At 42.2% G+C, this 15,695-nt stretch overlaps 1 protein-coding gene across 1 annotated transcript in view; it reads left to right on the top strand.

Annotated features, from left to right (window-relative positions):
* Positions 1 to 15,695, top strand: part of YAP1 (Yes1 associated transcriptional regulator) — a 105,440-nt gene that overhangs the window by 47,808 nt on the left and 41,937 nt on the right. The window contains exon 3 of the mRNA XM_038761734.1: positions 1,703 to 1,818. Within this exon, the coding sequence (XP_038617662.1) occupies positions 1,703 to 1,818 (116 nt within the window). The remainder of the gene's footprint in view (positions 1 to 1,702; positions 1,819 to 15,695) is intronic.

Raw genomic sequence — 15,695 nt, 5'->3', positions numbered from 1 at the left:
CTTATCTAAAAAGTGTGGGGAGTGAAACCGAACAGAAGCTAAGGTAACCAGGCCATAAATTGAGTCCATGGATTTAAAGATTTGCACCTCTGTTTAATTTTTAGTTGAACTCTCTATTTTTGCAGTGCATTTAACTTGACTCAGTGGATAGCTTGCAGAGAATGGAGTCAGTCAATCAGTGGTATTTATTGAGCTCTTACTGTGTGCAACACACTGCACTGAGTGCTTGGGAGAGTACAGTGTAAGAGTTGGAAGGCACAACTCTGTGGAACGGAGAGACAGACATTAAAATAAATTGTGGCTATAGACTTAGGTGTTGTGAAGCTGAGAGTGGTGTGAATATCAAGTGCTTCAGAGGGACAGATCCAATTGCATTGGTAAAGGCTTTGGAGGTGGGGAGAATGGTAGTCTGTCACATATGAAAAAAGCCCAGAACAGTGCTTAGCACATAGTAAGCACTTAACAAATACCATCATCATCATCATCATCATCATATGGAAAAGCAGGGAGTTTCACGCCAGAGGGAGACTGTGGGCAAGGGGTTGGAGGAGTAAAACTGATTTATATTAACATCTCCCCTTCTAGACTGAACTCCCGTGTCAGCCATCTCTGTTGTATTGTACTCTCCCAAGCGCTTAGTTCAGTGCTCTGCCTACAAGAAGCACACAGTAAATACTAGTGATGATGATTTAAAAATTGGGTTAAGAAGCACCCTGATGATGTTAATTACAATGTAGGAAAATTCAGTGTTTGGAAAACAAGAATAATGAAGACCACCAAAGAGCTAAAAGTTTAGGGAATTGTTCCTGACTAAAGGAAGATGGAAAAATACACATGATCCACTCTTGAGAATTCTTTCCTTTCCCAAGTTTGATAATGATTCAGTTTTCCAAGCATATATATTTACACAGCATGTGTGTGAAGGGTAGTGAAGTCAACACAAGTTTAATCTTAACACTGACAGGTGTATCTTTTAGTGTTTAAAAAGCATATTTTGATTCACCATCTTGCATAAGTTGACTTGTTTTTGAATAGAGTTGCAAATAATGGTGTGGTGTAAACTTAAAAATACAGTGTGTTTCAAGTATTTATTATGCTTAGGTGAGTTTTCAAACTTGGGCAAAAGCTTTACCAGTCTTACAATGTTGGGTTACTCATGTGTGGGAAATGATTTTTTTAAATGGTATTTGTTATGCACCTGATGTGTGCCAGGCACTGTGCTAAGCACTGGGCTATTTACAAATTAATCAGGTTGGACACAGTCCACGTCCCACATGGGGAGCAAAGTCTTAACCCCTCCATTTTACAGATGAGAGAACTGAGGTAGAGAAATTTAATGACTTGCCCAAGGTCACCCAGCGGACAGATGGCAGGGCCGGGTTTAGAACCTAGGCCCATGCTCTATCCATTGGCCTACCTGCTTCTCATTATTATCATGTGGATGTATTTCTTGTTCCTTGAGGATCATGGTCACTGCCCAAATCCACTTGAGGATGTGCAGAACAGTTGTATGACCCACTGAGGAGCAATTTTAGTGGCTGCATAATGTGTGGTGTCACTACAGTGGGATGGGAAAGGCGAGCCAAATGTCCTTTTCCAGGAGCAGATAAAAAATTGAAAAGCGTCCTTGAGGGAATAGTAGAAATCACTTTTGTGAAGACACAGAGCTTGGTTAGCTAATGAAGGATCTGTTTGGTTTCAGTCACATCGATCAGACCACAACATGGCAGGACCCGAGGAAGGCCATGTTGTCCCAGATGAACGTGACGGCCCCGACGAGCCCTCCAGTGCAACAGAATATAATGAATTCCGCATCAGGTAAGTCAGAGACCCTCATTGGAAGAATGCACAGTTGTCCATGCTTCCTAATTCATTTTATAAAAGCCCAGTTCTTTGTCTTTTTTAGTTTTGAATAGCTGCTACGTTTTTTAAAAAGCCTTAATTTTTTTATGATAGTTAAGCGCTCATTATGTGCTAGGCACTGTACTAAGCACTGGAGTAGATGCAAGCTTATCAGGTTGGACACAGTTCCTGACCCACATGGGGCTCACAGTCTTATTCCTCATTTTACAGGTGAGGTAACAGAGGTAAAGAAAAGTTGACTTACCCAAGACATAAACCAGTCAGTCGATCGTATTTATTGATTGCTTAATGTGTGCAGAGCTCTGTACTAAGCCTTTGGGAGAATACAGCAGACACATTCCCTGCCCGCAACAAGCTATAGTCTATAGGGGAAGATAGCCATTAATATAAATAAATTTCAGATACGGACATAAGTACCGTGGGGTTGGCCTAGGGGGGTGAATAAAGGGAGAAGGCAGGGCGACCACAGAAGGGAGTGGGAGAAGAAGAAATGAGGGCTTAGGGAAGGCCTCTTGGAGGGGAGGTGTGCTTTCAATAAGGCTTTGAAGAGAGGGAGAGTAATTGTTCGTTAGATTTGAGGAGGGAAGGCGTTCCAGGCCCCAGGGAGGACGTGGGCGAGGAGTGGGCAGCGAGATAGATGAGATCGAGGTAATAGCGAGAAGGTAAGCATTAGAGGAGCGAACGGTTGGGTTGAAGTAGGAGAGTAGAGAGATGAGGTAGGAAGGGGCAAGGTGATTGAGTGCTTTAAAACCAATGGTGAGGAGTTTCTGTTTGGTTTAATATTTTGTTATTGCTGAAGGTGCCATAGCCATAAAAGAGGGGAAACTTCTCTGTGCCTCAGTTACGTCATCTGTAAAATGGGGATTGAGACTGTGAGCCCCATGTGGGACAACCTGATTAACTTGTATCTATCTCAGTGCTTAGAACAGTGCTTGGCACATAATAATAATAATAATGATGGCATTTGTTAAGCGCTTAGTATGTGCAAAGCACTGTTCTAAGCACTGGGGGGATACAATGGGATCAAGTTATCCCACGTGGGGCTCACAGTCTTAATCCTCATTTTACGGATGAGGTAACTGAGGCTCAGAGAAGTTAAGTGACTTGCCCAAGGTCACACAGCAGACGTGGCGGAGCTGGGATTCAAACCCATGACCTCTGACTCCAAAGCCTGGGCTCTTTCCACTGAGCCACACTGCTTCCTCATACTAAGCGCTTAACAAATACCATTATTATGATGATGATGATGATGAATTCTATTATTATTATGCCAAATAACCAGTTTGGACACAGTCCCTGTCCCAGCTAGGACCCTCAGTCTGGAGAACAGGCATTGAATCCCCATTTTGCAGATGAGGAAACTGAGGCACAGAGAAGTGAAGTGACTTACCTGAGGTCACACAGGAGGCAAGTGGCTGAACCTGTATTAGAGCCTGGGTCCTGACTCCCAGGCCTGTGCTTCCCAGTCACAGTGCTTCTCTTGGGACCAGTATCGTGGTTAAACCCCATAGATCCTGTTCCAGAAAAAATACATCAAATTCCTTTCCCTGTATCACGTATTCCTAGCCCTATAAACCCACGCACAAATTGACTTTTGCTGCTTTTACAGCTTGCCTTATTTTTGACCTATCATTCATAAAAGATGGTCTTTGGGGGGTTCTGAAGGATCATAATGGCCCTGGGGGGATTTCTGAGCAGTAAAGTAGATATTATATTTATTCTACTTCTCCTGTGAGCAGACTACTAAGGGCAGAGTAGGAAAAATTGGGAGATTTTTGTTGTTGGTTTCCTATTCACCTTCTGTAATGTTTTCCTTGTGTAAGCCAAGATAGAGGCAAGCTAATTGACATCCTCTTTTGGATTTAAACTCAGGTGTGCATGGAAATGCTTTCCTGCCAGTTCCAGGGTTTTAAAATGTTCTTAGGGGAAGCATTACTGTTTTCTGGCTCAGTTGTAGGGTCCTGGATGTGACCGAAGAGCTTGGGACTTTCAGAAATCTGCTCTGATGAGTGTTGTTCAGTTGCAGTTCTTCAGTTTAGGGAAATACTGAAGGGCTGTTTGAGTTAGGAAATTAAATCGTTGTCATGTGCAAATAAATCCATCTTTTAATCAAGTACTACTGCTGCCAGACCCATTTCCTTAGATACTTTCCTTGTAAAAATGGAACAAAAGAAATATTCAAAGTTAAGTACTTAAGATAGTGTTTTTTTCACATAAAGTTATCTATTAAATAATATCTATTTCCTTCAACGCGAGCAACAAAAAGAATAGAACCTCAAACTTTCTCTTTTGTGCATTCCAAAGAAAAAGTGACGTCTTTTATTGTCAAGCCCTGTGCTTAAAATAGATAATTTGCCATGCAGACTTCATCAGTCGAAGCAGAATTTTTTCCTTCTGTAAAGGTTGCTCGTAAACTTTTATGATTCCTTGGAATGTGGTAACTTGGTTGATTGTTGTGCTGATGTTCATAGGGATGTGTGATACTCATGGTTTTGGGGCAATTTTCTGCTTAAACTTGTTTTTAAAGCTATTTTAGGGAACTGCTGTGAAACCGAGCTTTGGTTTTTGTAGTATAAAATTTACAGTGATGGCACCTGGGTCATGTTACTAGGAGAATGGCACCTGGGTCATGTTACTAGGAGAATGGAAGTTTTCAGTCTTTTTGCAACAAAACCTCAGAATTTGCTCTATTTTATTATTTCTGTCTGTTGGTGAGGAAGATTAGGTCTCTAACCCTCTCCCGCCTTTTTTTTAAAAAAGGGTATTAATCGCTTACTGTGTGTCAGGCACTGTACTAAGTGCTGGGGTAGATGCAAACTAAGGTTGGACAGAGTCCTTTTCCCACATGGGATTCACAGTCTTAATCCCCATTTTACAGATGCGGTAACTGAGGCACAGAAAAGTGAAATGAATTGCCCAAGGTCACACAGTAGACAAGCAGCAGAGCTGAGATTAGAATCCAGGTCCTTCTGACTCCCAGGCCTGTGCTGTTCTCACTAGACAACACTGCTTCTCTTCCCCATCTCATTAATATCCATCTAACATAACATCAGAGATGTTGAAAGTAGGTGTCTTTGTAGGTGAGGTTAGAAAGGACGAGGCCAGATCACTAATGGGAAGGATCTTTCTCAACTGCCTTCAAGAATTTAGGAGCTGAAGAATTTCATGTGCTCTCTTACCTAGAGTGTCAGAGACCTGAGCTCAAGACAGTCAGTCAATCCTATTTATCGAGCGCTTACTGTGTGTAGAGCACAGAAAAATTACTGCTTGGCACTTAGCGCTTAACAGATGTTCTATATGTTGCCAGCTTGTACTTCCCAAGCGCTTAGTGCAGTGCTGTGCACACAGTAAGCACTCAATAAATGCTATTGAATGAATGAACAAATGCCATCATCATTATCGTAAGTGCTTAGTAAGTACCACAGATTGAATAAATGGGTTATCATCTTTAGATTTTAAACCCCTGGTGGATCAGGGACTGTACTCTCTCACTTTTGTATTTTCCCAGCGCTTAATCCAGTTTTCGGCAAAAAGCTGGTGCTTGAGAAATACTACTACTACTAGTGGCCCTGGGACTTTTTTTCCATACTCTACACACTTCCACACACACAAGGAGATGAGATTGCTCTAAATTGTCCTGGAAAGTCTTGGCCTAAAAATTATCTGTTAACCTCCTGCTTTTCCAGTTCAGTCCTGCTAGCCGGCAGGGTCAGGAGCTCCTCATTCACGCTCCCACACATGAAACCTGCCTTTGGGGCACATGTTGCATCCAATACAATAAACTCAAAAGCCTCCACCCTGCTACTTGGCTTCTAACTCCATTTTCTAAGCTAACTTTGTAATCTCTCTCTTTTTTTCCTCCACTGTTGTGTGAGTAGCAGCCAAACTCTAAAGGAGTAGGAGGAAAGGAGAAACACTCAGTGCTCTAAAAGATTCTCAGAAAGGCATGTTAAAGAGAAAGGTTCTCCATCCACCGGTATTCCTTCCAACTCCCAAGAACAAATAGTAATTTATTTCTAAAATGAGCCTTGGTGCATCCCGGCATAGGTAGAAAAGTTACTGTAATGGAGTCAAAGTCTTCAGATTGGTATAAACTAGTGGAAAAAAAAAATGATCAGTAAATTTACATGAATATTACCACAGTTGTGGAACTCTTAATCAGTCAAGAGTAATTGTTTACTCTGTGCAGAACACTGTACTATGTGCTTGGGGAGACTACAGGGGAGTTAATAGACACGATTTGTGCCTTCAAGGAGCTTGCAATCATCAAGTATTAACAGTAGAGTATTAACAGTATTGAGACTCTAGACTGAGTTACCTCAGTCTAACTCTAGACTGTGAGCCCACTGTTGGGTAGGGACCGTCTCTATGTGTTGCCAACTTGTACTTCCCAAGCACTTAGTACAGTGCTCTGCACACAGTAAGCGCTCAATAAATACGATTGAATGAATGAATGAATGAATGAAAGACTCAGAGCCCCATGTGGGACAGGGACTGTGTCCAACCTGATTAGCTTGAGTCTGCTTCAGCTCTTAGTACGGTGCCTGGCACATAGTAACTGCTTAACAAACACCATTTTTTTTAAAAAAGGCATCCCAAGAGAACCCCTGTGTTCAGTAGAGGAACTCATCTAGCTGTTTCACCTTTATGAACGTAATTTAAGGTAGCTGTTTTTTACCCAGTATGGGAAAAGAAGTAATTCAAATATCAAAGAGGGTTGCTCTTTCATGGTGAGTGAAAATTGCACTGGGATATTTATTATACTTGTAAACATTTTGATTTGGGGATAATCACTACTACTTCTGAAGAAGGCAAAGTGGAGAAAAAGAATGTATTTGGTTGCCAACTGCCAGCTTAATTTAGGGTACAGAGTACACTGAAGAATGCTGGGTTAGTAGAAAAATTACAAAGAATTCAGACATTGAGTGGGGACAGCTACCTTTGCTACTGTTCAGCTAAATCTGTTTTTCCTTTATTGGGGTGGAGCTTGTAAAATAGGTGTGTGTCTATCCAATTTTTTCTTCCACATTCAGTTTTCTGTTGAGCTATTTTAATAATAGTTTCTCTGTGTGTGCCAGAGATATTTTGTAGAAAAAAAAAAATTGAGGACAAAAGAAGGATTAGGTTATTTACAGTTGGCAACCAAGTTGAACTATTACAGCATCTATTTCTGTCTCCTCTTGATAATGCCGGAAGTTTAATTTTTGTCCTTCTAAGTGATTTCCAAATTCTTTTGGTTACTCTTGCTGCAAGCATTCTATGACTCATAGAAGGAATATTTGTGCGAAGGATCAAGATGCTAATTTTTGCAAAATGGTATTTATAGATTGCCATATATAGACAATGAAGTGAAACAAAACTAACCCTGCCACATAGGGAGTTGAGATTCCCTATCTTAATGTTTCCAGAATGAGCTAGAGAAGATAGTTTTCCAAAAGACGCTGTTCCTAACAGGGTAGAGAGGTGGAAGACGGCTTGGATTAAAATGCAAGATGATTTAGTTGCCTTCACATTCTACCCCAACTTTTCACATAGAAACCAAGATCCCTGGGGCTGATAAAAATGATCTTGCCTAAACTGAATGATTTCAATTTGCTAATCATTTGAGACTAGTTTTATGCAGTGTCAATCAATGACAAGTTAATAACGGCACAGAGACAAGAGTCACCCAGACTTAGCATTTTAAAGAGTGGTGCATGCTCAAAGGTGGCCTCTGGCCCCAGGGTGATTTTCTGATGTCACTTCTACAATTATTGATGTCAAAAATTGCCCAGTTAGCATTTCTTCCCAACTAAACTGAGAAATGGCCATGAGACAACTGTTTTGCCATTTCCTTTCCTCTCTTCCATTATCTCTTGATTGTAAGCTCCCTCTAGACTGTAAGCTCATTATGGTCAGGGAATGTGTCTACTAATTCTGATTTATTGTACTCTCCCAAGTGCTTAGAACAGTACTCTGCACATAGTAAGCACTCAATAAATACCATTGATTGTTGATTACCTGATCAGTCTGCATAGCTGAAGCCCATATGCATTATTTACCTACTATGAATTCTGAAATATGTTGATGGGCTGAGTGAGGTGGGCAAAAAATGTGTCCTGGAATGGACTGTTCATCTCAACAAGTTTCAGCAACCAAATCATGTGATAGGGTTTTCATATAAATCGATTGTTCATTGGGAGAAGATTGTATAATGGATGTACCACTTGTGCATTAGTTGAATTGATGTGATTTTCTAGTTTTTAATCTCCTGGGATAGCAGGCTAAAATGTGATACAGAAACTCCATGACCACCACTAGCATTGTGTAGCCAGTGACTTTTTTTTTTTAACACCATTTTAGGAGACCCAATAAGTGTAGCCTGACATTAGCTCTTAATCAGCCTTCTTGCAGGTATAATGCTATGTACAGCACTGGCCCCTCACCTGCAGGTTTCCTTTATTAGGAAAGAGAGACTGAAGTAATAATAATCATAACAATGGCATTTAAGCGCTTAATATGTGCTGAGCACTATTCTAAGCACTGGGGGGGTACAAGGTAATCAGGTTGTCCTACATGGGGCTCACAGTCTTAATCCCCATTTTACAGATGAGGTACTGAGGCACAGAGAAGTTAAGTGACTTGCCCAAGGTCACACATAGCTGACAAGTGGCAGAGCCGGGATTAGAGCCCATTAACTCTGACTCCCAAGCCCGTGCACTTTCCACTGAGCCACGCTGCTTCTCTATACTAGGTAATGTACTAGCTGCTTGCATCACACCGGAATAGGGAAGACTTTATTTCCAGAAGTCATCCCTCCATTGAAAATTCGAAAGGACAGATGGGCATTCCAAATTAACATGGTACATAGTGTATTCCACACATTAGATTCCTTCTTACGGTCTTGCTCAAGGAGAAAGGCATGCATATAGAACTTCATTTTGGGGTGTGTGCAATGTAGGGGCATATACTCACCATGAATAATCATTAATACTGAGTGGGCAAGAGACATAAATTAATATAGATAGATGAATAATCTCTGTAGGAGCAAAATGGAAAAGAGGAGTCAGGAGTGCTAATTTAGTAAAACATTCTGTTATGCCCTTTTTACTTGTTCTAGAGCAACCCCAATTTTCTAGAAGAGGTCTCTTAAGAGCTTACCACAGTGCTCTGCACATAGTAAGCACTCAGGAAATAACATTGAGTGATTAAGAGCTCCTGGAAAAATTAGACCTACCCACATAAGTTATAGTTGCTTGTCTTCCTCGGGGGCCTCAATCTCCACATCACAAAATCCTAAAACCTGTGGGATAGATATATAGAATTAAAATCCATTCAACTCCAATTCTTTTCTATTTTCCACACTTGTATACCAACGTAATATCAACAAAGCAACAGGAGGTTGAGAAAAAACTTGAACCTTTATTCAGTCCGCCAACCTGGAACTGTGTAGTTTAAAATTGCAGGCTTTGTGGTCCACAAAGCCCAGAATCTTGGGTCTCTGAGATAAGCGCCTCTCCCCCTGTCCCCAGATCCAATCCACCAACACCAGTTGCCCATTTAGAGAGGAGTTTGGGTCCCACACTTTGAAATCGATTGTTCATGTTCATCAACAAGTAATGCATGATTTCAAAGCAGTGCATCTACTCATCTGAGAAAGTTCACCAGTCTGGGAGTCAGAGATCGTGGATTCTAATCCTGGCTCTGCCTCATACCTGCTACGTGACCTTGAGTAAGTCACTTAACTACTCTGTGCCTCAGTTCCCTCATCTGCAAAATGGGGATTCAAAGCCTGTCCTCCCTCTTACTTAGACTATGAGCCCCATGAGGGACCTGATGATCATGTATCTTTGTCAGCGCTTAGTGCCGTATTGGGCACGGAATAAGTGCTTAACAAATATTACTATTATTATTATTGTTATTATCCTTAGCTCTTGAACTGAACTCCTGTGATCAATCATTCGTATTTATTGAACACTTACTATGTGCAGAGCACTCGGGAGAGTACAATAAAATTGGTAGCTTGGTCCCTTCCCTGATCAAAATGATTCATTGCTAACTGCGTTGCCACGTCGTCAAGTGATTTTTTTGCGTGTGGTTATTCATTTCATTTATGAGCCATTATCCCGTGAAACATAGGACGGTTCTAAGGCAGGGCTGATGCTGATCTCAACTTTCAATCAAGGTTTTCTTGTTTGAGCGGACCCTTTATTTGCTTTAGTCAGACACTTAAAATAATGTGAGAGGGCCCTTAAGCCAGAGCAGGACATTGGTACTGAGTCAGTCTTAATGGAAGGAGAGTTTTTGTTTATTCTGTGAAATGTTCTGGAAGTTTGGAGTTGCTAAGGGAGAAAGTAGAAATCATCTGTTTGAAAAATTTCCATCTAATGTTTATTCTTTTTCCTAGTACGGGGCTCTGCATCCAGGGGGAAACTTAGTAAATACTTTATGGTGGGTAAAAAATCTTAATTTGGGCAATATTTGTTACTGAAGCCAAATTGTTCCACTATATGCCTGATCCTCATATGAGGTTTGAAACAGTAAAAGTAGACAAGCAAGCTCTTGTGATGCCTCCCCTCCTAGCTAAACAGGTTAGCTTTAAATTTTGTTCTGATTGTCTTTTAAGGAAACCCTAATCTTCCTTCTTGGCAATAAGCAGCATAAGTAGGGCAGGGAATGGGTGTACCAACTCTACTGTATAATGCCAAATGTTTAGTACAATGCTGTGTACATTGTAAGCACGCAGTAAATACCATTGATGAAATAAATGCCAAATTTCCAGAAACTCCTAGTTTCTCCCTAAAACTCAGTGTCATTGTGAAATAGCTGTAGAACACACCTGTCTAGCTATGTTTTTGAATAAATCCCATTGATTTTTTGTTTGTTTTGGGTGGGGTGTTGTTTGTTTAACGGCATGTGTTAAATACTATGTGCCAGGCACTGTACAAAGTGTTGGAGGAGATATAAGATAATCAGGTTGGAAACAGTCCGTGATCCACATGAGGACTCACTATCTGAATCCCCATTTTACAGTTAAGGTAACTGAGGCATATAGAAGTTAAATGATTTGCCCAAGGTCACACAGCAGGTGAGTGGCAGAGCCAAGAATAGAACTCAGGTCCTTTGACTCCTAGGCGTGTGCTTTTTTCCACGAAGATATGCTGATTGATAGGAAACTCCTAGTTTCTCTGTAAAACTCAGTGTGGTTGTGAAATAGCTGCACAAGCAACAGCTATCTGGATTTTGCTCATCGAAAGAAGGTGAGGGACCCTCAAACCTTACAGATTTTAATATTCACTCCCTTGAAACTTGAGTTACGACACCACATTTAAGGAAGCTAACAAGGGGCTCGTTAATCAGTACTGTAATACAATGTTTAATCTCCACCCATGATGAATCCAATAATTTTTTTCATATTAAAAACACTACCATCACTGTGGTCTTTGGGCACGTGGTTATATTTAGCAACAATACAAAAGAAGCAAGAAAACTAAGCCAGACAGCGGAAGTCGTAAATCAGAGTAAAACAAGCTGAGTCAATGTGTTTTGTACTGGGTCTGTAGTTTAGCAAAATATGGTTCTTCTCTAGGAAAGGCCCTAGAACTTTCAAGTACTCAACCCTCACACCTTTCTTCCAAAATAATGTCTTGTCATCAGAGTTCCTGGAAGTGGAAATAATCCCCCAAACCAGGTCTCTTCTAGCAGTCAAAATTAACTGAATAATGAAAGCCCAAATCCTCCCACTATTTTTGCCTAACTCTTCACTTCATTCTGTGCTGTGGTAAACAAGTCCAAGTGTATAGATTGAAATCAAAGTTCTGAATTGTTCCTCAGCAGTGATTAGATTGGAATGTACAGAAGAGACCAGTTTGCTCAGGTCTTTAGTAAGTAGGCAGTAGTCACGTTCTACACAAGCAAAAGCTTCCAAGCGTCCTAGGTTAAGTTTATTGCACCTCTCATTTCTGGTCATTCTGGCAGGACTTTGGCCGTGTCTGCATGAGGCTACGCATCTTTCTGAAAGGAGTTTTCCCTTGGAGCATTTTCGCTGGGGATGGGAGAGAGAAGAGGGGAGGGGAGGACATGAAGTAACCCAGGGCAGATCTAAAAGTAGATGCTAGCCAAGGATAACTAGCTCTGGGCAGAAAAGACTGAAATGAACTCCTTGTGGGTAGGGAACAGGTCAACCTACTCTGTCATATCGTTCGCTCCCAAGCGCCTAATGCACTGGTTTGCCCGCAGCAAGCGCTCAATAAATACAACTGAGTGACTGACACATTAAATATCATTGTTCCTGAACCACAAAGCTATCTCTGAGAAGCAGTGTGACCTAGTGGATAGAGCACGGGCCAGGGTGTCACTTGTCTTGCTGTAAGCCCATTGTGGGCAGAGAACGTGTCTGCCAATTCACTTGTATTGTGCTCTTACCAAGCACTTAGTACATTGCTCTGCACATACTAAGTGCTCAGTAAGTTCCATTGATTGATTCAGCTTGGGCAAGTCACTCAACTTTTCTGTGCCTGTTACCTCATCTGTAAAACAATAATAATAATAATGGCATTTATTAAGTGCTTACTATGTGCAAAGCAAAATGAGGGTTAAGACAGTAAGCCCCAAATGGGACAGGGACTGTGTCCAACTAGACTTGCTCGTATCCACCCCAGCACTTAGTACAGTGCCTGGCAAGTAGTAAGCACTTAACAAATGATGCTTTAAAAAAAAAAATCTCCAAACCTAAATCAGAGACTCCGGCTCCTGCACGTTCTCTTCTGATTGATTGTCATCTTGGTCCTCCTGATGGATGTTTGGGGCTTTATAACTCCCAGACCCTGTCCTTAATCAGGGGATTCTTGGAGACCATTCTGAAATTCCAGATGGGCAAATGAGGAGAGAAGAACAGTCGCCTCCTCCAGTTGTCTGTTGCAAGCAAGGTGACTCCCAGGCCTCAGGAATTGGGGCTCCTTCCTGGGAGGAGCAACCTTGCCCCATGACTTGATGATGATGATAACAATAATAATAATGATAATTGTGGTATATGTTCAGTGTTTTCTGTGTGCCAAGCACTGTACTAAGCCCTGGGAAAGGCACAGTCCAATCAGACAGAATTCTTTTCCCACAGTGTGATCACAGTCAAAGGCGGGAAGAGAGAATCATTCCCGTTTTTAGTTGAGGGAGATGAGGCCCAGAGAAGTCAAGTGACTTATCCATGGTCACCCAGCAGGCAAGAGGAGGAGTCTGGATTAGAACCCAGGTCTATTTATTTATGTATTTTAATGTCTGTCTCTCCCTCTAGACTGTGAGCAGGTAATGTGTCTGTCATTGTATTGTACTCTCCCAAGCGCTCAGAACAGTGCTTTGAACACAGTAAGCACTCAATATATATGATTGAATGCATGAATGAAAGGCCTTCTGACTCCCAGTCTTGTACGCCTTCCACTAGGCTGCTTCAATCTATTGCTTTTCAAGTTCTTTCTCCAAATTGGATGTTGCTGAAATAACAATAATAAATATTACTGTTATTATTATGGTATTTGTTAAGCATTATGAGCCAGGGACTGTTCTAAGCACTGGGGTGGTTACAAGCAAGTCGGGTTGGACACAGTCCCTGTCGCATGTGGGGCTCACAGTCTTGATCCCCATTTTACAGATGAGGTAACTGAAACACAGAGAAGTGAAATGAGGTGCCCAAGGTCACACAGCAGACAAGTGGCAGAGCTGGGATTAGAACCCATAATCTTCTTACTCCCAGGCCTGTGCTCCATCCACTATGCCATGCTGCTTCTCTGTGAAGCGCTTCTCTCTGAAACATACGCCTAGCATTCTGGCGTCTGCTGTAGGCCTTCCCAGACTGAGTCCTCTCCTTCCTCTCCCCCTCCTCTCCCTCCTTATCCCCCCCGGCCTTACCTCCTTCCCCTCCCCACAGCACCTGTATATATGTTTGTACATATTTATTACTCTATTTTACTTGTGCATATTTACTATTCTATTTATTTTATTTTGTTAATATGTTTTGTTTTGTTGTCTGTCTTCCCCTTCTAGACTGTGAGCCCACTGTTGGGTAGGGACCGCCTCTATATGTTGCCAACTTGTACTTCCCAAGCACTTAGTACAGTGCTCTGCACACAGTAAGCGCTCAATAAATACGATTGAATGAATGAGTGGATGAATGGTTATTTACAACCTCCTTGTAGATTCAGCCCATGTTAGAGAGGGGAGGTTACAACCCCCATGTCAGACTGGGGTGGATTTGTTTACTGGGTGGGGGGTGGTGGAAAGGCACTAGGGAATTGGCAACCTTGTGAAGAGGCCCAGCAATCTGAGGAGATTCTGTGGAGGAGTGGTGGGCGTTGGGGTGGGAGGAGGGCAGGGTGTTCTGCACATGCTTACTGCAGGCCACGACTTTTTTCCTTCCAAGGAACGCTGCAGATATGAGAAGTCTTTGAGCAGCTTGCCCCCGTGACTTAATAATAATCATAATCGTGGTATTTGCTAAGCGCTTACTATGTGCCAAGCACTTGTTCTAAGAACTGGGCTGGATATAAGGTAATCAGGATGCAGTCCCTATCCCACAGGAGGCTCACAGTCTTAATCCCCATTTTACAGATGAGGTAACTGAGGCCCAGAGAAATGAAGTGACTTGCTCAAGGTCATATAGCCCAAATGACTTGCCCGAGAACATGTGTCAGAGCTGAGGGCAGTTGTCTTCTGACTCCTAGGCCCTTGTGCTCTTTCCCCTCAGCCATGCTGAACCCCATGCAGTGATGCAGGAAGAGGAGGTTTACATTGGTGGGGGCAACTGCTCCTTATGACTTGAGCTGTGTCTGGAAACCGAAAAAGATGAAAGATGAAGAGTGGGGTACGCACTGATCCAGGGACACGATATTTGTGCACAGGATCCCAACTGCAGTTATGGAGTAAAGTTCATAGAATTAACCTGCTTCCAGATTTGCAGTGTGTGGTCATGCACCCTTTACATGTAAAGTTTTACTTACTGCTGCCGTTAAGGAGGTGGTTTACTTTTGTTTTTTCTTCTACTTTCTATTTTCTCCTTGCCCAGTGATTATATCCTATGCTGGAAGCAGTGGGAAGACCCACAGAGTGTAATGGGGTAAAGTCGGGGCAGGGAAACCTTGGAGGGGAAGCAGAGTGGCCTAGCAGACAGATAGAGCCTGGGCCTGCGAGTCAGAAGGACCTGGACTCTAATCCTGGCTCTGCCACTTGTCTGCTGTGTGACCTTGGGCAAGTCACTTCACTGCTTTGTGCCTTGTTACCTCGTCTTTAAAATGAGGATTAAGACCGTGAGTCCCATGAGGATAATGGATTCTGTCCAACCCGATTAGCTTGTGTCTACCCCAGCGCTAATTAGAATGTGTGGCATATAGTAAGCACTTGACATATGCCATTAAAATAGGGTGGGGGTGAAGCGTGGTTGGGAAGGGTGCAGACTAATTGCAGTGCACCATAGTGGGTTCCTTTTGGAGGTAAGTATTTCCTTGTAGTAGAAGATCCTTTTGCTGTTGTGACCAACGCCCATCATGGCAACTGAATGTTTCTGCATTTACTTACTCTAAATTTCAAGGTTGTGCAACACTTCCCCAGCAGCTGGTCCACTGAATAGTAAAGTAGTCTCATCAGATGGGTTTTTGGCTGTCACGATGGTGTTGCTTGTGAAATTTCATGCCCTTGAAGTGGCTTAGGGATCCTTGCTGTACGTATGGAAGCTATCTTACCATGAGGCCGCTTTTCTATATGATTCAGGTTTCATTTTTGGTGCTCTTGCCAGAACTGCCCTGGCTTAAAACCCATCGCTCCATCCTTAGATTTTTCTGTGAGGTGACATGAATGGAAACCATTTT

This window comes from Tachyglossus aculeatus, chromosome 20, assembly GCF_015852505.1.
Source record: "Tachyglossus aculeatus isolate mTacAcu1 chromosome 20, mTacAcu1.pri, whole genome shotgun sequence".
Classification (NCBI taxonomy): Eukaryota; Metazoa; Chordata; class Mammalia; order Monotremata; family Tachyglossidae; genus Tachyglossus; species Tachyglossus aculeatus.
This window is presented reverse-complemented; position numbering and strand designations above follow the sequence as displayed.